This window comes from Choloepus didactylus, chromosome 2 (assembly GCF_015220235.1).
Source record: "Choloepus didactylus isolate mChoDid1 chromosome 2, mChoDid1.pri, whole genome shotgun sequence".
Taxonomy (NCBI): domain Eukaryota; kingdom Metazoa; phylum Chordata; class Mammalia; order Pilosa; family Megalonychidae; genus Choloepus; species Choloepus didactylus.
The window spans coordinates 231,521,536-231,543,019 of record NC_051308.1 but is presented as its reverse complement, the minus strand read 5'-3'; the positions used below and the strand labels follow the sequence as shown (position 1 = coordinate 231,543,019).

General features: G+C 52.6%; 1 protein-coding gene across 1 annotated transcript in view; it reads right to left on the bottom strand.

Moving 5' to 3' along the window:
- The window catches only part of ALDH4A1 (aldehyde dehydrogenase 4 family member A1), a 31,761-nt gene extending 10,479 nt beyond the window's left edge, over positions 1-21,282 (bottom strand). Inside the window, exons 1-7 of the mRNA XM_037828359.1 lie at positions 21,140-21,282; positions 10,436-10,529; positions 9,338-9,430; positions 3,768-3,815; positions 2,817-2,972; positions 862-1,011; positions 703-777 (exon numbers count right to left, since the gene is read on the bottom strand). Of these exons, the coding sequence (XP_037684287.1) occupies positions 703-777; positions 862-1,011; positions 2,817-2,972; positions 3,768-3,815; positions 9,338-9,430; positions 10,436-10,529; positions 21,140-21,201 (678 nt within the window). The 5' untranslated portion in view covers positions 21,202-21,282. The remainder of the gene's footprint in view (positions 1-702; positions 778-861; positions 1,012-2,816; positions 2,973-3,767; positions 3,816-9,337; positions 9,431-10,435; positions 10,530-21,139) is intronic.
- Positions 21,283-21,484: the final 202 nt, after the last annotated feature.

The window sequence follows — 21,484 nt, the reverse complement described above, 5'->3', positions numbered from 1 at the left end:
GGGCTTCAGAGCTCCTCATGGTCATCCAGCCCTACCTCGGGCACCCAGGCCTCCCGACCACCACACTGGCCCTCCCCTGACTACTCCAGGAGCTATGTCTCCCCCATCGGACTGGGAGCTCACCAAGGGTAAAGGCCACCTTCACCCTGGTGATGGCCTGATAGTCAGGGAGCCCCATGACTTAAAAGCCCCTGACCTAAGATGGACCAAGTCCAAATCGCTGTCCATCCCATCATCTACCAGCCTGCAGCCCTGAACAAGTCACTGCCATTTGCCTCAGTTTCCTCACCTGGTGGGAGCTGCTGAGGATCAAAAGAGCTCAGCTACGTACAGTGCTTACTGCTATGGCATGTGGGAGGCACTCGAAAGTGAGCTGTGATTGTCACTACTCACGGTGTCACCATATGCTAAGCCTGCACTGGGCCTGCAGATGTCCTTTGACCTCTACAACCCAAGGATGTAGCCTTTCCTATTTCCACTTTGCAGAAAAGACTATCCCACAGAAGCTCAGGGACTTGCCCCAGTCAGAGCTGGGATTCAGACCAGGCCTCTGACCCCAAGGCCTCTCCTCTGCCCTGAGCCACCTCCACCTCCCATGCTGCTCTCTGACCCAGGGCTAGGGCCGAGCACTGTGGCCTTCTGTCAGTGGAGACTAGGACGGGCGACTGGCTGCCCCACCCCACTGGCCACCCACCAGCTCACCATCAAGGCTGGGGCCCCCGCCAGGTTGCCGCCGATCGCCGTGAAGTTAAAGGGGGAGATGGCCGCCACAAAGCCCTGGGGAAGGAGGAGGTGGTGAGACCAAGGTCCCCAGCAGCCCCCACCTGCCCCCTGCCCCCTGCCCCCTGCCCCCGTGGGTACCTCCAGCCCCCGGTACACCATGCTGTTGGTGCTGGGTGGCACGCTGACGGGCTGCTCCCCCTCCAGCTCCACAGCAAACTTGGCATTGAACCGGAAAAAGTCGATGAGCTCGGCAGCGGCATCAATCTCTGCCTGGATCACCGTCTTACCCTGCAGAGGTGGGCGGGCAAGCAGGTCTGTGAGTGGAAATGCCTCCCAGTAGCCCTTTTCAGACCTTCCACCCTTGATCCATGGCAAGCACCATGCCAGGCCCCAGCAGGGCCTGGTAAACGTTTAGTGGAGGAGCTGGGAAGGAAGGGATCCCGATTCCCAATGCCTGAGCTGTCACCTCCCGCAGTGGGCGGAGCAGTGGTGGGCTGGTGGGTCTTGACAGTGACCTTGACGGTGGCCCAAGGAAAAGGAGCTGCAGCCATGAGCCTCAGACCAGGCTCCAGACCAGGACGTCCCAGCCTGGAGCCAGGCTTCCTAGGAGGCTGGAAAATCGGGGTGAAGACGGGGAGCTCAGGGATGCAGACTGCTCCTCCCCCCGGGATGTGGACATGGACGTGGATGTGGCCTCGCTGGCGACCGTTTGGGCCGAGAACCAGGAGGTCCGCTGGCTGCACACATCCCCTCAGATGGGCCGTTCTTCCTGACACGGACATGGGTCCGTGGAGAGGACTCCTGGCAGTTAGAATGGGTGGGCACTTCGGACAAGCTTCTGAACCTTTTGCCAAACAAAGGGGGAAGTAATCTGATCTTAAGAATGTGTGTCGCTTCCTGTCAATGTGCAGAGAGCACCAGGGAGCTCCACACTCACCCCAGAGGGCTGCAAAATCAAAGGGGACGGTTAGCAGAGGGTGCAGGCAGGAGCCGCCATACCACATCCGTGCAGCAGAGGGCGCCCTCACCGTGGGGATGGCTGAGCAGGAAGGCGCAATCGGGCGGGCCCAAAATGCAGCCTGTGTCCTTAGGAACCCAAGACGCTGCCACTCTCGGGCTCAGATCCTCGGGACAGTGAAACTGAACTCCCCCTGGCCCCCCCAAACCATCTCCCCAGCACACCAGCTGCAACTAGTGCACTCCCCATTCAGCATGCATTCATCCACAAAACATTTAGCCAGAGCCTTCTACAACTCATAGAAGACACTGTGCAAGGCCCAGAAAGGGGTTGGGAACACTAAGAAATGACTACAGTCCCCCAGGAGGCTCTTAGTGGGCTGACAGATACACAGGAACTTGTCAGGTTCTGATGCAATCTCTGCTGTAATGGAAGCATGGACGACATGCTGGGGGAGACCAGAAGCAGGACTCGCTGATCCTTGGGGCCTGAGAAGGCTCCAGAAGCCTCTCAGAGGAGATGGCCTCTGGACTGGACCTTGCTGGGTGAGAGCTCACTGGGCAGAGAAGGGAGACTGCATGCTCAGGCCGAGGGACACTGTGGGAAAAGGCAGACACCCAGGAGGCAGCGGTGCCCAAGTCATTCCAAACTGACAGCATCACAGGTGGGGGCGGCCGGCAGGGGAGGGCAGAGCGGCTGGCGAGCCGCAGTCAGGAACGAAGGCCCTGGGTGCTGGGCTCAGGCCCTGGGGCTTGCCTCTAGGTGACGGGAAGACCCTGGAGGTTCATAAGCCAGGAGTGACCTGCTGGCAGTGTCAGAAAGGCCACCTGGAGGGCTGCAGGGGTTTCACCAGCTCTGGAGGCAGGGACATTGCGAAGCACAACTGCCAGTCCAGGAAAAGCGGACAAAGGCCTGGCCTAGGGCAGGGGCAGAGGAGTCGGAGGGGAGGGGCCGTTTCCAAGGCAAAACAGGCCTCAGCACAATCAACTGCCTAATAACTCCTGTTCGTATGTCCCCTCTCCTAGGCCTTGTACACCGAGGCAGGCAGAGCAGGAAGAGGCCCCCGGAGGCTGCTGAGCTGACGTTTGCAGATGTGAGTGGGCTGTGACGACCATCCACCCTGGCTGCTCCTCACCTGTCCCACCATGGTCTTGGCAAGGATTTCCGCCCTGCGGGGCCCACTCAGCAAGTCAGCTGCCTTCAGAAAGATCTGGGCGCGGTCTGCCACGGGCTTGAGGTCCCACTCTCTCCTGGCAGCCAGGGCAGCCTCGATGGCTTTGTTGAGCAGGGCCTAAGAGAGCGAGCAAAAGGTTGGGGTCCTCCGGCCTGCAACAGCAAGGGAGGAGAGACGAGCAGAAGGCCTCTCTCCACTTGGTTCTGGAAGCCCCCCACCTCCACCCTTCCCCACGGTGGCAGACACTGTGTACCATCACCAGCTAGGCTGCCCCAGGCTTGGGGCCTGTCCTGCTGCCCATCTGCAGAAGTCTGAGGACCTGCTGGGTTGGATACCACGCCAAGACTCGGCACTGAGTCCCTCAGCTGCAAAACCTGCTCTGGTGTTCCTTCACAGTCCAAAAGGGCTTCACCGTATTCCCCAACCCAGTGACCCTGAACCCACTGTCCAGAGGCTCCCGCCCCGAGGTAAGGGGTCTCGCCTTGTTCTTGTCAAGGCAGAGCCACAGTCTGAGACATACACCAGCTGCTGGCACCCATATGCCAACCCTCCTCGCCAGGTGAGGCCCACTCCCAGATACCCCCACAGATCGCCCCATCCCGCTTCACTGGCCACGGGGAGCTGATTGACAAATTCCTGCCTGGCTTTCCACCTATCCATCCCCAATTTCCCTGACTCAGCCTTCCGCAGACAGGGTCTACCTCACAACAATGGGCATGTCCAGTGGGTCCTGGCCCTGGATGACGCAGCTCCCATTTGGCTGAAGGTAACCCTTGCATTCCCAGGGACTCCCTCAGCGCTGAGCCCCAACCCCTGATCCCCAGCAGGGAGGGACGCAGCAGCTGACACCCCCATGTCAGCAGCTGGCAGGCAGGGGCAGCAATCCCACCCCCCGAGTGGCCAGGGACTCACCTTGTCTGCATAACAGAACTTGGCCACCTTGTGTCCGTGGTTAAAGGGCTGAAAGAAAAGAGAAGAGGGAGGTCACTGCCCAGGAGAGAGATGCTAGGGTAGGAGGGGTGAGGGACGGGCTCAGAGCCTGCTTCTAGGACAGATTTTCTCGACACACTCTTCCATCCATGAATCCTTCTCAAGTCACTCAGCCCACACAGAGGTCTCTCTCTTGAGAACAGGAATTTCTACTCGTTTTTCCCTAGCAGTTAACTGCCTGCTGTATGGTGATGAGGTGTTGGATAAAGCAGGGCTCCAGAAGAGTCCACAGTCCAAAAGAAGACATGGGCCACACAGTCTTTCAGGAAAGCTAGGACTTTGTAGTCAGGCAGATACAGGTTCAAATCCCAGCTCTGCCACTTACTATCCGTGGGGCCTTACACAAGATAACTTCCCCTCTTCTCTACATCACCTCGTCCAGAAAATGGGGATTACACCTCCCAACATAGCATGGAGGTGAGGATCACATGGGGTCACGGATGAAAATCCTTCCAAACTGGGCCTGGCACGAGGCTGCATCTCAGTGTGTGGACCTCGTTACCACATGAGGCCGCAAATAACAAGCTGGGGTCAGAAAATGCTCGGGATTTCTGCACCCCCAACGTCCCCAGGGAATAGGGCAATTACTTCTTGAGCCCGTGTATGAGACCCAGATGTACCCTCAACAATCCTTAACAACAGAATGTGGTGGTGCTGACTAAGAACACGAACAACAGAGCAGGGAGAAGTTTCCCCTCCCCGACAAGGGCTGGCCGTAACCATCAACACTTTGGCCCCCGACTCGTCTTCGATGGATTTAAACCTGCACTTTCCAGTACAGTGGCCTCCAGCCACATGCAGCTATTGAAATTAAAATTCTGTTCCTTGGCCACAGGAGCCACATTTCATGAGCTTGAAGGCCACATGTGGCTCATGGCTGTGCACTGGACAGAGCGGGTACACACCACCTCCCTCAGCATCACTGCAGGACGTTCTGTTGGACAGCAATGGTCCAGGTTTCGGTAGAAAGTTGCCCCTTCCCCTTCATTTTAACCCTTGGCACAGTCACCTGCATCCTGTCCACACCAGAGACTGGCCTATCCATGATGCCTGGAGGCCAAGGAGTTGGCTGGGACCCGAAGCCTTCAAATTCAGCACTCTCAGTGGACTGCAGATAACGGCAAATGGACAAAGGAGGGCCAAATGGCCAAAAACCTCCAGCCAGTCAGCGAGGAAACAGGGGAAAGGAAAACTGAAGTGTCCAAGGTACTTGGACAACTGCCTTCAAAAACCCTAGGTACTGGCCATGGCTGCGGGAGGCCGAGATCTGCAGGTGTGCGCAGGTCCTAGGCAGTTACAGGGACGTGGTGAGTGATGTCGTGGGAGCCAGCTTGCCCCTGGCACCTGGGCACACACTCCGCAGAGGCTTCTGGAGCCAAGTGAACTGGCGCTGAGGCTGTGCTCTGACTGCTCCAGGTGTCAGGCCCTCTGGGGCCGATCCAGCATCAGGGGCTCTGGGATACCTCGGTGGATGACTCCTGCCCCATGGCATCCTCAGGTCCTCGAACTGGGGGCCAGGGTCTTCCGTCTGGACACACCCACAAGGTGGCAACCCCGTTTGCAGAAGGGCAAACCCCTTACTCGTCCCCCAGATGACAGACCTGTGGTTTCCTGGTCCATCTAAAGTATAGAACAGTTTCTGGCTTGAGAAACTCCAGGCTTCTAGGTTTCATAGGCCATGGGGCCTGACTTTCCGCTCTAGTCCACTCAGTCCCTAGACTGCCCTGTGGAGAAATCCACCAGTGGACAGGACTCAGTTACGAGCTGGGCAGGGCAGTGGTTTCCTGGCTAGTGCTATCACACGAGGTTCACGCTGTGCCACATGAGAACCAGGGTAGGTGGGTAAAAGTCTCTTGACGCAACAGTTAATAACTTCCAGTGCTTTGACACAGACTAGTTCTGCCCCTGGCTTCTTTTTAATTAGTTCTTCTTCTGGATGAACTAGCTGCATGTCCCTGCGTAGAGAATAAGTTACTATTCAAGTTAGCATTTGCTCCGTTTCCTGCATGCAGGCACTAAGGGTTTTGTGTTAATTCCTCTAACCCTGACGACCCCATGAAGTACCTGTTATTCTCCATTTTACATAAGAAAACATGGAAGCCCAGAGTGATTAAGTAATAAACCCAGAATGAGGCCCGTATTACAAAGATAGGGGCCTCCTCACACTGCTAGGAGTGGGAAGGCAGCCAGCCCTCTCTCCTTCACCTTTGCTCCTGCATCTTTCAACACACCTGCTTTCTTCACTTCTCTGGTCTCCATGGAGGTGGAAAATGCCCTCTCCATGGCTCACAGTCCCCATGAAGATAGATTCTTGTTGCCAGTTCTGAAGTCCCAGGGAAGGTAACTCTGATTGGCCCAGCTAGAGTCCACCAGCATCCAAGCACCTGGCCAGGTGTTCAAAGCCTGCTCAAAGGCTGCCAGAGGCTCACGTGCTGGGGCAGGCACAGGGTGGGCTGACAGGCAGACCCTCCGAAGGTCCACGACGCTTCTCGCTCCTGGGCTGGAAACCTCCGGACTTTGTCCTGAGCCTTGCAGCTTTCCCTGGAGCCTCTCTGGTCATCTACTTACTGTTAGCCCCTCGTTCTGACTCTCTAACCTGCTTTCCCCTTTCAAATCCCTGGCTGTCCCAGGAGCCTGTCCACCTGAATCTATCTAAACCCAAGTTCATCACCAGCCACAAAACCCATTCCTAATCACTCTGCCACCTTGAAATTAGAAAGCATGCTCTCAAGCTGGATCATCAGGTTCTTTCTGACAGTCTCCCCTTACTTCCACCACTCCAGTGACTTCCCAGCATTCTCCAAAGAGGCTCCTTAACCACAGCTGACAAGAACTGACCTCTGACTTTTCAATGCTGACCCTCCGCCCCCACCTGTGCTCTCCCATCACCTGCTATGCTGCAGCACATCAAGCCTCTTCCCACCTCCGGACTCTACACTTGCCATCCCCGCTGCCTGGGGGGTGATTCCTGGATTCCCCCGTGGCTGGTGGCCACCTCGGCCACCTCCTTCAGGCACAATTCAGGTGTCACGTCCTCAGAGTCACCTGGCCGGCCTCCCCGTTCGACGTGGCCTCCCCATCTCCAGCTCGTCTCCGTGTTTCTTTCAAAGCACCTCTCACCATCTAGAATGCTCTTTGTTTCTTTGTTGATGGGTATGCCTTCTCTCTTGCCACCAAAGTTCAGCTCCACAAAGACAGACCCATCTCTCTATTCACTGTTACATTCCTGCCCTGCACTGGGCCTGGTGCTGAGGTGCTCGATAAATGTTGAATGAATGGATGGATGGGTGGGGCTTTATTATCAGGATTAAAAAGGACCCAGACCAGACCACAGACCCTGCTAGAAAGAAGAGCTAAAGTCATCATTTTGGAAGCTGTCCTCCAACCTTAAACAGGTTTACAGCTAATAATGCCATAGCGGTAGCTGCCTCATTTACAAACCCTGGCATATGTTTTCCAACTGGTTATACCGCCCAAAACTAAAAACTCCACATATATACACATTATATAGAGTTTCTTTTCATAGCTGATGTCGGTATTTGCTTTAAACTTTTCTGGGTGAAAACAGTCATGGTCATAAGGGATAAATTAGGGACAGGGTATCTCACTAATATGAGCTAATTATAATGACCAAACTCTGGGAGTTAAAATCTAGATTATAGGTTACCAGGAGACTTAGAAAGAGGGTAGAGGGAGGGGAGATGATGCTTAAGGTTTTCAGAATTATTAATAAGGTTGATTATAAATGTTTGGAAAAGGATACAGGTGATGGTAGCACAATACCGTAAGTGTAATTAACAGTGCAAAATTATGGGTGTGAGTACAGTTGAAAGGGGAAGTCTAGGGTCGTGTATGTCCCTAAAAGGAAAACTAAAGGATAAAACATGGGACTGTATAACATAGTGAAACCTGTTGTGGACGATGGCTATGGTTAATTGTACAAATATAAGAAACTTCTTATATGAACTAGACCAAATGTACGTCACTATTACAAGGTGTTAATAAAAGGATGGTATATGGGAAACAAAAACAACTAATGCAAACTATGGACATAGTTAACAGTAACATTGTCTATCCTTTCATCAAGTGTAACAAAGGAAATATACCAATGCTAAGCATCAACCTTAGGGGGGTATAAAGGATATGGGATTTTTTTTGGTTTTATTTGTTTTTGTTTTTCGGAGCAATGAGAATGTTCTCAAATTGATTGTGGTAGTGAATGCACAATTCTGTGATTATACCAAGAGCCACTGATTGTACACTTTGGATGGGTGGATTGTGTGGTGTGTGAACTAAAATAAAAGACATTTGGTTCCGGAGAACCTGGACTTCCATCCACATCTCTCTGAGAGCGCCACCCTGGGCAGGTCATTTAACTTCTCTGCACTTGTTCTCTGATCTGTAAAATGGGCAGCCAGTGCCAGGTGCTGTGGCAGGAGTAACCGAGGAGCCACACGCAGATGGCACGGGGCCTCCAGGGAGTGGTGCTGGGGGCTGCGGAAGGAGTGCAGGCAGCAGGAAGGCTTCCAGGAGGAGGCGACACATGTCCACACCCGTGGCACTCACCTCAGGGCCCATCATCAGTCAGACCTGAGGTTCCCAACACAGACTAGGGCTTGGGGGTGGTCCGTTCTTTGGAAGGATTGCCTTCTATTCTGGGATTCTGTCCCACTGCCAGCTTTTCTAATGAGATAGCAAAGCTGGTGGCTTATAGTGGCTTTTGAGGTCTGTACCAGTTTGCATGTATTATGTCCCCCAAAACTCCATGTTCTTTGATGCAATCTTGTGGGGGCCGTTGTTTTAGTGTTGATTAGATTGGAATTCTTTGAGTGTTTCCATGGAGATGCGACTCAAACAACTGTGAGTGAAACATTTGATTGGATAATTTCCATGGAGGTGTCACCCCGCCCATCAGGGTGGGTGTTAATTGGATCACTGGAGTCATAAACAAGTTCACGGACAGAAGGGCTCAGAGCAGCTGCGAGTGACATTTTGAAGAGGAGCTGCAGCTAAGAGAAGACAAAACGTCCCAAGAGCAACATTTTGGAGAACACCGTTTTGAAATGCAACCTGGGAGCAAGTGGATGCCAACCACATGCCTTCCCAGCTAACAGAGGTTTTCCAGATGCCAATGGCCATCCTTCAGTGAAGGTACCTGATTGTTGATGGACACTTTATGGCCTTAAGACTGTAACTTTGTAACCAAATAAACCCCCTCTATAAAAGCCAATCCATTTCTGGTATTTTGCGAAATGGCACATTAACAAACCGGAACAATGTCCTTCTTGGCAGGGTGTGACATTGGCAACTTTACGACAGTCCCCCCAAGACTGCTTTTTCAAGTTTTACCAGTCTTTGGAACTCAGAGCCTGGGAGTAGACTACGAACCCCTTGGAGGCAGAGATCACACGTATTAAGCTTAGTGCTTGTCCTAGAGGGAGACCTCAGGCTCAGGGGAGGGATGCCAAGTCTTGCCCACCTGCTGGACTTACCGACAGCTGGTACCGCACGTCTGGGGTCCACACTTCCTCGTCCCCCACCACACATGGGATGGCTTCCGTCTGGCCCTTCAGGGCCTTCAAGGCCTGGGAGAGGGGTGAGAGCACAAGTGGGCACACCCTTCTGTTTGCTGTCCCCCCTCCACCTCAGCCTCACCCTGACCCTGCTACAGAGCCTGCAAACTCAGACACTAAGCTGGAAAGTAAATGAGGGGGGCATGCCAGCCGGGTCTGGGGCCAACAAGGTGTTGAGGGCAGCTGGCTGCTCAGCTCCAGTCCACTGTCACCGTGTGGGAAGGTGAGGTCAGGGTAGCTGGGTCTTTCCATCACAAACATGCAAAAAATTGTATCTGAACTTGATGTGAAACTGCACAAGTCTTAAGATACTGGCAATTAATGTGAACATGTTTTTAAGCAAAAAGCATCTGGGGGCCGGCACCCCCTGACCTGGTGTTATGGGTTGAATCGTGTCCTCCAAAAGGATCTGCTAAATCAAGACCCCCAGTACTTCAGAATGGGACCTTATTTGGAAATAAGGTCATTGCAGATGGAATTAGTTACGATGAGGTCATACTGGATTAGAGTGGGTCCTAAATCCAGTGACTGGTGTCCTTATAAGAAAAGAGATACACCAGGAGAAGGCCATGTGGAGGATGGCAGCAGACACTGGATTGACTCTGCCATAAGCCAAGGAATGCCTGGGGCCACCAAAATCTGCAGGAGACAAGGAAGGGACCTCCTACAGACCCTCCAGAGAGCACTGCCCTGCCGAAGCCTTGATTTTGGACTTCCAGCTTCCAGAACAGTGAGATAAGACATTTCTGCTGTTTCAAGCCACCCAGTTTGTGGTAATTTGTCACAGCAGCCCTAGAAAAGTAGCTCCCTGGATTGGAGGTCTCTAAGTGTCCCTGAATGCCGCCACGCTGCTCCCAGCTTCTCCCCATCCTCCAGACCCACAGCTCTCCCCACACACCAGGTTTCTTCCCAAGTCTGGGGAGCAGGGGCAGAAGCATGGAGTGGCTCCTTGGGGGCTGCTGGGGGCTGCCTCTGCTCCATGCCCTGATGGGTGCTCTGACCCCCAAGCCCCCTTACCTTTTGCAGGGCCTCTCGCTCAGGGCTGCCCTGTGTGAATGCCAAGATGGGCTCGTTGGCCACCTTCAGGGAGGAGGTGTGCTTCCACGGCAGCCTGGGCACCAGAGCAGGGGACAGAAGCAGACAGGTGAGCAAGCAACGCCGCCCCAGGCCGGCCCCCAGCCCCTCTACTTCCATCAGGGCCCCCTAGGATGGCCCAGAAGCCTGAAATCCAGAGCAGCTGAACAACTGGGGCCAAGGACTGGCCTTGCAGTCCAAAACCAAGAGTCCAGTAGAGGTCCTCCTGCTGGGTGACCCTGGGCACACAGCTCGCCTTCTTTGAGCCTCTACATCTATAAGACTACTCACACAAACTCACAAAGTTGTTTGAGGTTTACATTCATAAATACAAAACAGTTTAAGTATTTTGTCCACTTAGAAGATGATTCTCCCTTTATGCCCCCACAATGGAGCCTGTACCCCCAACAGATCCAAGTTCCTGCTTTCTCTAGCAGGACTGAATCCCCCAGGACGTGAGCCAGCTGGGAGCAACAGGTGGGCAAGAAACCGTCCAAGATGTGGACAGTGAACTTGGAGGACTGCCCTGAGCTCAGGTCACAGAGACAGGGAGGGCCTATTTGGGGGCTCAATGTCCATTCCAGGGCACTGAGTTTCAAAAGCCTGTTGCTCTGGAGATCTTATTTAATCTTGAACCCAAGGCCCTCAATGCCTAGTAACCACTCACCACCACCCCTGGTGTGTCTGGGGGTCACAGGGTGGGGTAACTGGCAGGTAAGGGCCAGGACTTTGGGGTGAATCATTCCAGAGCTGGGGCCCTAGCCCTGCTGCTTCTCAGCTGTAGGACCTCCCCTCTGGGCCTCGGTTTCCTCATCTGGAAACGCGGACAATAATGACAATAAAGCCCACGAATCCACATATGACACGTTAATTAGGAAAGCATCCCATCCATCGTGGGCCTCGTTTCAGACATAAGGGAAGTCAGGCCCTAAAAGGGAAAATGTCTTGTTCAAGGTCACAGATCAGCAGAAACCTAGATTTGAGTCCAGAGAATCCCAGACATCATGTTCCCTGGTGTCTTTGCTTGGTCAGAGAACACCAGGAGCACACCTGGGGTTGAACAAGGCAGTTTTGCTGCTTGTTACCACGAGGGAGAGTGCACGAAATGGAGACTGGTGCAGCGTCTCAGGAGAGGGTGTTAGAAGGAACCAGTTACAGGATTTGGCCTTTGGTTGGGTGAATTAGGGGAGGGTTTAAGGAAGCGGGGGTTTGCCCTGCACTGGGTACTACCAGAAGGTGGGGCAATCCTACGTTCAGGCAAAACAATAGCAGTCACACATTTATTAGCAAGAGAGGGGGATGTTTCGTACTTTGTGGTGGGACCTTGTTTTTGTCTGAGCTTAGACAAAACTGCGAAGTGGGTTTGTTTTGTCTCATTTTATCCTGGTCTGAGATTGGTAAGCCCTAAGATTGCTGATGTCCAACAGTACAAAGGGTCTGGCTGTGCCTGTCAGATCTGTCATGGGCTACTTTTATTCTTTCTCACTGGCAAGGAGTTTGGGGTCTCAAGGACACAGACTGGGAGGCCCAGAGAAAGGATACGGCGACCAGGGACCATGTGGGCAGGTCCTTCGTTCACCTACAAGATTTGAGGGCTCAGCACATTGCAGACCCTGCTCCACACACTATGGACACAGCAGTGACCGAGACAGCCAAGCCTCTGCCTGCAGGGAGCTGACCTCCAGTGGGGGCACAGTCAAGAAATAAACACAATAAACACAGATGGGGCGGGGGGAGGAGGTGTAAATTAGGGAAGGGTGGCACCACTTTGGCCAGAGTGGTCAGGGAGGGCCTCTTTGAGGAGGTGACCTAAGCCGAGACCTGAAGGATGCAGTGGGGCAGGCCTTCAGAGGAGGTGGGAACAGCATTGTAGGCAGAGGGAACAGCAAGTGTGAAGGCCAGAGCAGGGCCTGTGAGGCTGAAGGGGATGGGCTGGTGACTCTGCCCCTCTTTCCACACCCAACACACCCACAGGAAGCCAGAGGCACATTCCAGAAGCCCTGCCCTTCCCCTCACTCTAGTTTTCCCTGCCCCACCCCAAAGGAGGAAATGTGGGTCCAGGACAGACGTGAGCTCAAATCTAGCTCTGCTGAGGGCTGGTTGTGTGACTGTGAGCAAGTCACTTCTCTCCAAGCCTGTTTCCTCACATGCAAAACAGCAATGTTTCTACTGCACAGGATTACTATAAAGATTTAATGAGATAATGATGTAAATGATGTAACTACAGATGCCCCCTACAAGTTAAAATCTACATTTCCCCCTTCCACCTACTGATCCTGAGGTCACAGTGGGCCTCTGCCCTGGGGAAGGAGAGGCCTGAAGTGCAGCCCCTCAAGGGTTAATGAACGCAGGACCAGTGACTAAGGCAAAACCTACCTAGGAGGAGAAACAACACCAGCAACCACAAGTCTCAACAGCCCCCAGGAAAGAGGACGGTGAAGTCCACCCCCAGGGGCCATCTGGAAGGTTCCAGCTAGGATTCTGAGCTGAGTCAAGGACTGTGTCTGCTCAGGAGCCACCACATTCCAGCAGCCTCGGCCGGCCCTGAGGGAGTCACTGTCCCTCTCTGGGCCTCAGCAGTGCCACACTCACCACAAATCAGTTAAGTCAGATATCGCTGGGCACCCAGGAGGTGGCAGGGACTCTTTGAATAGCTGGGCCCATCACCACCCTTCTCTGTAGTAATGAGGAAAGGACAGGTTTTGGAAGCAGACAAATCCAGAACCCAAATCCACACTTGCTCTGTGACCTCAGCAAGTTTTTACCAACTGCAACTGTCTCCCTACCTGAAAAAACGGGGCTAATACTAAGTCTTTCCTCAGCCGGCCTGTGCTCTTAGGCTTCTCTAAGGAAATCACAAAGGTCTTTAAGGATCTTACTCCATCCCCAGAAGACATTTTCTCATCAGGCCTAGCTTTGAAAGCAAACTGATTCTCACAGTCTTGGGGGCTGGCCCAGGTGCTCCACAACTGCTGGTGAAATAAACCCAGCACCAAATTCCAGCCATGGCAGAAGCTTAAACGTAGCAACTACCAGCTCTCCTTTCCCTGTTCCCTCCCAAAGCAGTGTCAAAAACAGAAACTACAGGCCTCTCTCCACTTTCCCCAGGGCAGAGGCCCACTGTGACCTCAGGAACACCCACCCACCTCTCTACGCCTGGAAAAGCCTCCAGGCCCGGGCCCAGCTGTCGGTCAGGCCCAGAGTGGCTTGGGGAACAGAAGCTAGTTCAAAGATCAGCCTGCGTTGTTAAGAGAAACTCAGCTGCAGACAAAAGCAATCCGGGATGCCTGTCAACTTTTTTTTTGTTTTTTGGCTCTTGGGCCATTTTGGATTAACATGAGCGAGCGCCCCTTCACCGACTCAGGTGAAGGTGGAAATGAATCATCCACAGGACAGGGCCTGTCTGAGGATCTGTGAGGACCTTCCAGGCAGGCCCGCCTTCAGTCAGCATGTCTCTTTACCTGGCTAACCCCACACTAGGCCATGACACGGGTAAATCAGACGAGGTCTTTGCCCGGGAAGAATCACACACTGATTCATCACACATTTCCTGGGCACCTATGAGCTGCCTGGTGCTGGGATATAGAAATGAATCCAACTTGACCTTCCTAGCAGGAAGTGTAACTGAGAAGCTAAGAATTAACAAATGATTATGATGATTGAACATAGATGTTAATGTATATATAAATGTTTTTTCTTCCTATATTGTAGAATAGGTAGAAGTTAATACCTGAAATTACTGAAACTCAATCGTCTCAGCCCTGTGTACAGGGGCTATTGCAATGTGATTCCAGCCTGGCCTCAGCTCTGTTCAGTTGCTATTGCAGTGGTCATTCTAGCCTGCTCTCAGCCTTGTGCATACTCTCTATTTTAATGGCAACAATGCCATCCCCCCCGTTTGAATCCATAAAAACCCTGAACTCCTTAGACTCTGGGAGACAGATTTTGGGGCCCACAGGCCATCTGATCTGCTTCGCGGGTAGCATTAAACTTTCTCTCTTTGAAACCCCGGTATCACGGATTGGCTATTATGTGCTTCTGGCAGAGCCTGAATTTGACACACTTTCCCCCCAAAACCTGGGGTAGCCCTCTGCCCACCGGGGGACCTCATGGGCTGAGACCTCAAACAGCCCCTCTCAAACCTCTGCAAGGACCAGGGTCTGAGATAAAAGGGCCACACACCAAAGCACGGCCTGCAGCAGAGCACAGGGGGTCAGGGTTGGATGGCACGCAGGCCAGCCAATGCAACCTCAGGAATTTACAGACGGGAAAACCAAGGGGACGCCGAAGGCCTGGACTCCCAGGTCATGCAGCAGAGTGGGGTCTGCTCCTCCCACCCTCTCCCTGGCCTCCACCCCGGGCCAAGGCACCAACAGCTCTCACCTGGACTTCTGTAGCAGATGCTAACTGCTCCACTGCTCACCTCCAAGCCATGCTCCACACGGCAACCAAAGCTGAATTTCTTACCTCCAGGATGTGATCATGACACACACACACACACACACACACACACACACACACACACACACACGGCTTCGTTTCTCAGTGGCTTCTCATTTCTTACAAAATTAAAGAACCAGAATCCTTACCAAGGCCTCCAGCCTCATTACCCAGCCCCCACCCACCCCACCACACTGGCTGCAATGCAGCCACCCTAGTCTTTTTGGCAGTCCCCTCTGCCGGGGACGTTCCTCTCTGCGTCTCTTCACCTGGCTACTCTCACACAGCCCTGGAGTTTTCCTCTAGCCCTGGTGACAGCCGTCATTACCAAGCTCAGGATTTCTGTGTCCCCCACCAGAGTGCACATCCAGGCAGCAGGCGCATGTCCATCTCGATCACCGCTGGCCACCATGAGCCTAACACACTACCAGGCACAAAGCAAGAACTTGACAAATACCTTCTACAATAATTCCTGAATCGGTGGGGTCAGGGCTGGGGTCCAGGCCAGCACTCTTCTGCTTACACCTTGGGCTGGATGCTGGTCCCCCTGGGATCCCCAGTGGCCAGGGCAGGGAGTGGCAGAGGCAAGGAGAAATAGAAAGGAAATCAGCCTTGCCTCCCACAGCTTCTGAGCTCTTCTATTGTTGGGTTTTTCTGTTATCTGGGGCCTGATAAGGTTAATCCACCTTATCACTGAGATAAGGGCCAGCATGGAGGTGAGTAGAGAGAAAGTGCAGGGCCAGGAGGGAGGGAGAGCCAAGTCCAGGGGAGGCAGCCCCCCCCCCCGCCCAGGATGCGCTTACAGCCCTGGAAAAACAGCCAGCAATGTTTGTTAAGCACTTACAAAGAGCCAGGTACTGTGCTGAGTGGGTTACCAGGATCACCTTGCTGATCCTCCCCACAAACACCAGAGGCAGTACTGCTGTTACATCCTTTTTACAGATGAGGAACCAGAGGTTCAGGGAGATTGTGTTAGTTGCTCCTGATCACAGCTCCTAAGTCAGAGAGCAGGATTTGAGCCCAGGTCTTCCCCACTCAGAAGCCAAACGCTGTGGCAGAAGCACTTGGGAATCTCAGAGACCCATGGTCCTCACTACGCCCTTAGAGGGCAGCTGGGGCGGGTCAGTCCCCCTCACCGTCCAGCTAGAACCTCCTCAGCTCCCACCTGAGGACAGAGGCCGCCCCAATGTGGGCAATGACTTGCCCAAGGTCACATAGCCTTCCGCTGGCACTGCCAGACCAGGCGCAGGGCTCTTCCCAGGAAAGGTCTGGAGAAGAGCCCCCAAAGGGGCAGGTGTCAAGCTACTTATAATTGTGCCTAGGAGTCACCCCCAGAGAACCTCTTTTGTTGCTCAGATGTGGCTTCTCTCTAAGCCCTCCCTGCTACATGGGACATGACTCCCAGGGGTATAAATCTCCCTGGCAATGAGGGACATGCCTCCCGGGGATGAGCCTGGACCCAGCAACATAAGATTGAGAAAGCCTTCTTAACCAAAAGGGGGAAGAGAAATAAAGTTTCAGTAGCTGAGAGACTTCAAATGGAGTCAAGAGGTCATTCTGGAGAGTATTCTTATGCACTATATAGATATACCTTTTTAGTTTTTAGTGTATTGGAATAGCTAGAAAGAAATATCTGAAACTGTTGAACTGCAACCCAGTAGCCTTGATTCTTGAAGATGATTGTAAAACTATGTAGCTTACATGATGTGACCATCCAGTTGTGAAAACCTTGTGGCTCACACTCCCTTTATCCAGTGTATGGACAGAGGAGTAGAAAAATGGGAACAAAAAGTAAGTGAATAATAGGTGAGAGGAGGGATGGGATGTTTTGGGTGTTCTTTACTTGTATTTTTATTATATTATTTTATTTTGAGTAATGAAAATGTTCAAAAATTGATTTTGGTGATGAATGCACAACTGTATATGGTACTGTGAACAACTGATTGTACACTGTGGATGACTGTAGAGTATGTGAATATATATCAATAAAACTGAATTGAAAAAGGGGTGAGAGCCAGTGTCTCTCCCTTCCCCTCCAGGGACACATTGTTGTGTTGTACCTGGGGTAATTTACCAAGACAAAGGGAAGGGACCCAGAGCATGTGAGCTCCACACCCCTTCCCCCCACCACCACCCTCGTGCTGCTGGGACCTTCTTGCCTGGATATTCCTGATCAAGGACTGTCACTCGGGACAGCCAGGGTGTGGGGGGGATCATAATAATCACAAGAGCAGGTTCAGAGCATTCTCCGTGGCCACATTCTTTAAGTGCTTTTCACTAAAGAATCCATTTAATCCCCTAAACATCTATGAGGTGGGCACTATTATTATCCCCATTTGTCCCTTGAGAATGCTAATGAGGGGGCACAGAGGGGCTGCATACACTGAGCCGCGAGTGGCAGAGCCAGGATTCAACCCAGCAGCTCTGGCCCCGCCCATGCGCTGGGTTCTGGGAGGAGTCCAGGCCATTCAATGCCTCCTACGTGCCAAGCAAGGTGCCGGGCACAGGAAGGAGGGTGCTGGGGCCGCCCCAAGCTGGAGGGGGTGCAGTTCAGCACATCACACATCCCAAGCCTCCCGGACAAGCTCAACAGAGCTGATGGCAACGTGCCCTGAGCATGGGCCCGGGCTGACTGCTCCCAAGCGGAGATGTTACCAACTTCAGAAACAAGTATGATCACCGTAGGTTCTACTCATTCATCCCCTCGAATAGTAGAGAGCACACACGAGGTACCAAGCACCAAGAAACCACCAGTCACGTCATCTGCTTGCAAACGCCTGCCATGTGGCTAATATGACCATTTGATCATCCCCATTTTACAGACGGGGACACTGAAGGACCACAGGAGAGCTGCCTTGCCAAGGCCAAAAGCACTGGCGAGTAAGCGTTCACCAAGGTGGTCGCGGTGGAGGGGGGTGTGCTTCCAGGCAAGGGGCACCACCCCGGCAACGGCTTGGAGTGAATGGGCGGAGAACATCCAGGGAATGGTGAGGAGGGGCCAGCCCCCAGCCCAGGACGACCTATGCCCTTCCAAGGGGCAGGCAGCTGGGGAAAAGCTTTGGGTGGAAGGTTCCTCTTTGAAAATCAAACAGGCAGAAGGGCTGAGAGGAGTCCAAAGTCCCCCAGGATGATGGCAGGGGCAGGGCAGTGGTCAACTCCAGCCTACAAGTGACCCTGGATGACAGGGGTCTCAGTCATCTCTAGACCTCCCCCCACCCATCCCCAACAACCAAAGGCAAGTAAGGAACAGAAATGAACATTTATTGTAAGCCTACTATGTGCCTGGGATGGTTTTTATTTAAATTTACATTTAAATATATACATATATATATAGCTAGCTCCCTCCCGCTCTCCCTCTCTCTCTCTATATATATATACACTCACACATATATATGTCTCTAACCTGTCCCTTTCCAAGAGAATTTGTAAAGACAAGGGCACCAATGATAAAGTTAATGGAATATAAAAAAGGGCAGAAAGTCAGAGTCAAAGGAAAAAGAAGGCTGTCAATTGGGACACCTGGTGTTTACCAGCTTGAGGCAAGTTTCACTTAATTTCCAGGGGCCTTAATTGTTTAATCTGTGAATTGGGGAGAGTGACATCTACATCATAGATTGCTAAGGAGATGGAGTAAAATAAGCCACATAAAGGACAAATGGAGCTCTTGTCATCAGCAGCCATTGCTGGGCCATCCATAAAGGGCCACGTATTTGTGGTGACTGAGGCTCAAGCCCGGTTATGATAAAATATCTGTTGACAGGAAGGATTCACAGGACACGTTTATTCATTCACCAAACGACCTCCGAGGGCCTAGGTGCAAGGCACAGTCCCAGGCCCTGGAGACACACAGTAAAGCAGACAAGTCTTTCAAGTGAAAAAGCAAGCTACAAAAAAGGAATTTGCAGGATGAGCCCATTTTTATGTTGTTTTTTTAAAAAAGCATATATATATATGCAGGTGATGTTGAAAGGATGTTAATCAAAATGGTGACAATGGTTACTTCTGCGTGGTTTTGTATTTTTACAGGTGATTCATGTATTCTTTTTTGCTTTATCTGTATTTTTTTACAATGGACACATACTCATTAAATAAAAAAACACACTATGAAAGGCATCTGGCACTCAAGGCAAAAAGGGCAAGGCTAAAGAAACAGTTTTTCTCAGTATTAGAGAAACATACAGGAAACTGAGAGAGTTATCACTAAAAATGTCCCCAAAATGTTTGGGATTGGTGCTACTAGTAACTAGTGGGTACAGACCAGGGATGCTGTAAAACATCCTACAATGCACAGGACCAGCCCCCACATGAAGGGATGATTATGTGGCTCAACGTGGTAGAGCCGTCCAGGCCGAGAAACACTGCTCTAGGGCCAGCTGCTGCATCGGAGGAGGAAACCTGAACCTGGGGATCTGGTTGCAAAATGCTCTCTCTCCCCTCTCAACTCAGGGGTAATTAAGAGTACAAATCTAGAGTCAGACCCTTATGGGACCCTTCAGCTGGCACTTGGCACAATGCTGAGCCCATGATACCTGATTATTTGATAAATATTATTGTTGACTTTAGGCTTTTCTGTTAGAATGCAGATTGCTTTCTTCCAGATATTAGAAATTGTTTTACATCTAAGTCTCCCCCGTCCCCCCATTAAGCTTCAAACTTCTTGAAGGCCCCATCCCCATGTAAATCCCTGGGGCAGAGAGGGGGATGGGACACTGATTAACTCAGGAAGGGCACAGCTCAGCAGGTGAGACAGAGTCGGTCACAGTCCTGAGGGTCAGGCAAACAAAGCTCAAACTCAACTTGGTGGGGGCTGCCCAGCTGTGAACAAGAGGCCAAAAGAGACAGGGGCACCTGGATCCATCGAGACTGCCCCACCAGGCTGTGAGCCCCTCTGGGGCTGCAGCTGTGCCCTGTCTACCTTCCCCCACCTAGCCCAGGGCAGGAAGGGGCTAAGAACATTTGTCAGGGAGTGGGCAAGGGTCCAGGAACCCAGACTCCAGTGCTGGGGTTTGCAAATCTGGATTTAAAGGGCAGCTTGTTAGGGACCAGGACTCGGGCCCCCTCCCCTCCACAGTGATTTCAAGTAGGCGCCTAGTTGCCCAGCACAGACCTTAAAAGTCATCCGACCTCCCCAGGGGAGGAAAAAATGTATTGTTAACGAAGCATTGAAACTCCCCTCTCCTGATCACCGTTGATAATCTCCACACCCTCGTGTCACAAGACCCTGCCTAAACTCTGTTCTCACCACCACCCCCTCCCCATTTTCCTAACCCTTATAACCCTGATAACCCAGGGGGTGTCCCTGACACTCCCTGCTTTTGCAGAGCACTAACTTCCATCTTTCCCTGAGGCCGCCGCTGTGGAACCACAACTCCCATAAGTCAGTCCTATTAAACTCATGTCTAACTCCCTGCATGGCATGTTCTTGGTCCTAGGGCTAAGCTAGGTTGTGACACAGCTCCTCCCGCGAACTGCACCCAGTTTTGTTCATCTGTAACTTGGAATAGTAACATCTACTTTGCAGGACAAATTTAAATAAACGTTATAACAACGATAATAATAATAGCGGAGCACTTCCCAGGCACTGTTCCATGCACTTTACGGGTGTCAATTAATTTAATCCCCACAACAAGCTGTAGGCTAAGTGCATTGCATGGTGATGGCACATTATAAGCACTCCACAAATATGAGTCCACCCGTTAGAAGGATGGCGGCCCTCTTTTCTGCCCAACAGTCAACTTGAAAAACAAGGGGAAGCGCAAAACAGTGAGGAAGAAATCCCGATAGGAGGGAAAGACGCAGTGAATCCCAAAGGTGGGTCCTCAGGGTGAAACGACCGGGTGGAGGGAGAAGCGGGGTGTGCTAGAAATAGAAGTGCCACTCGGGGAAGTCAGCGCACTCCGGGGTGAGGAAATTTCGAAAATCCAGTGAAATCCAGGAAGACAGTGAATGAGGAAGCTACTTTCCGAGAGTGAGCCCCGAAGTACCCCGTCGGCCGCAGTGACCACCTGAGGGAAACCGGGGTCAGTGGGCGGAAGGCCTGGGTGGGGAGCAGCGGGGGAAGCACGCCGGGAAGAGGGGAACTCCTGGGGAATCCGGGGAGGACCGCAGCAGCCTGAGGGGTCCGGCAGGGAGGGCGCGCAGCTTCTCCTGAGACCCCGGGCCAGCAGACGCCGCGGTCGCGGACCCCCAGGCCCGGTGCTCACTCACCCGGCCCCCCTCCAAGGGCGGGCCAGCAGGGCGCGGCGGAACGCGGGCGGCGGCAGCAGCATCTTCAGCTCGCAGCGCGGTTCTCAGCAGAGCGTCCGCCGGGCGCTGGGAGAAGCCGCAGCCCTGCCCAGAGTGCACCACTCCGGCGGGCAGGGGAGCAGATCAGCCCGGCCGTTCTCCAAGCTTGGTTTCAGCCCAAATCGCCTTACATCTACCTCTGCAAAAAAAGTTTTCCTTTATAGGAATGATGGAGGCTGTTATGTTACACAGAACAAGGTAACCCGAAACGGAAACCCTGAAATATATGCGTTATCCCCTCCTCTCTTTATGGTATGACCCAACCAC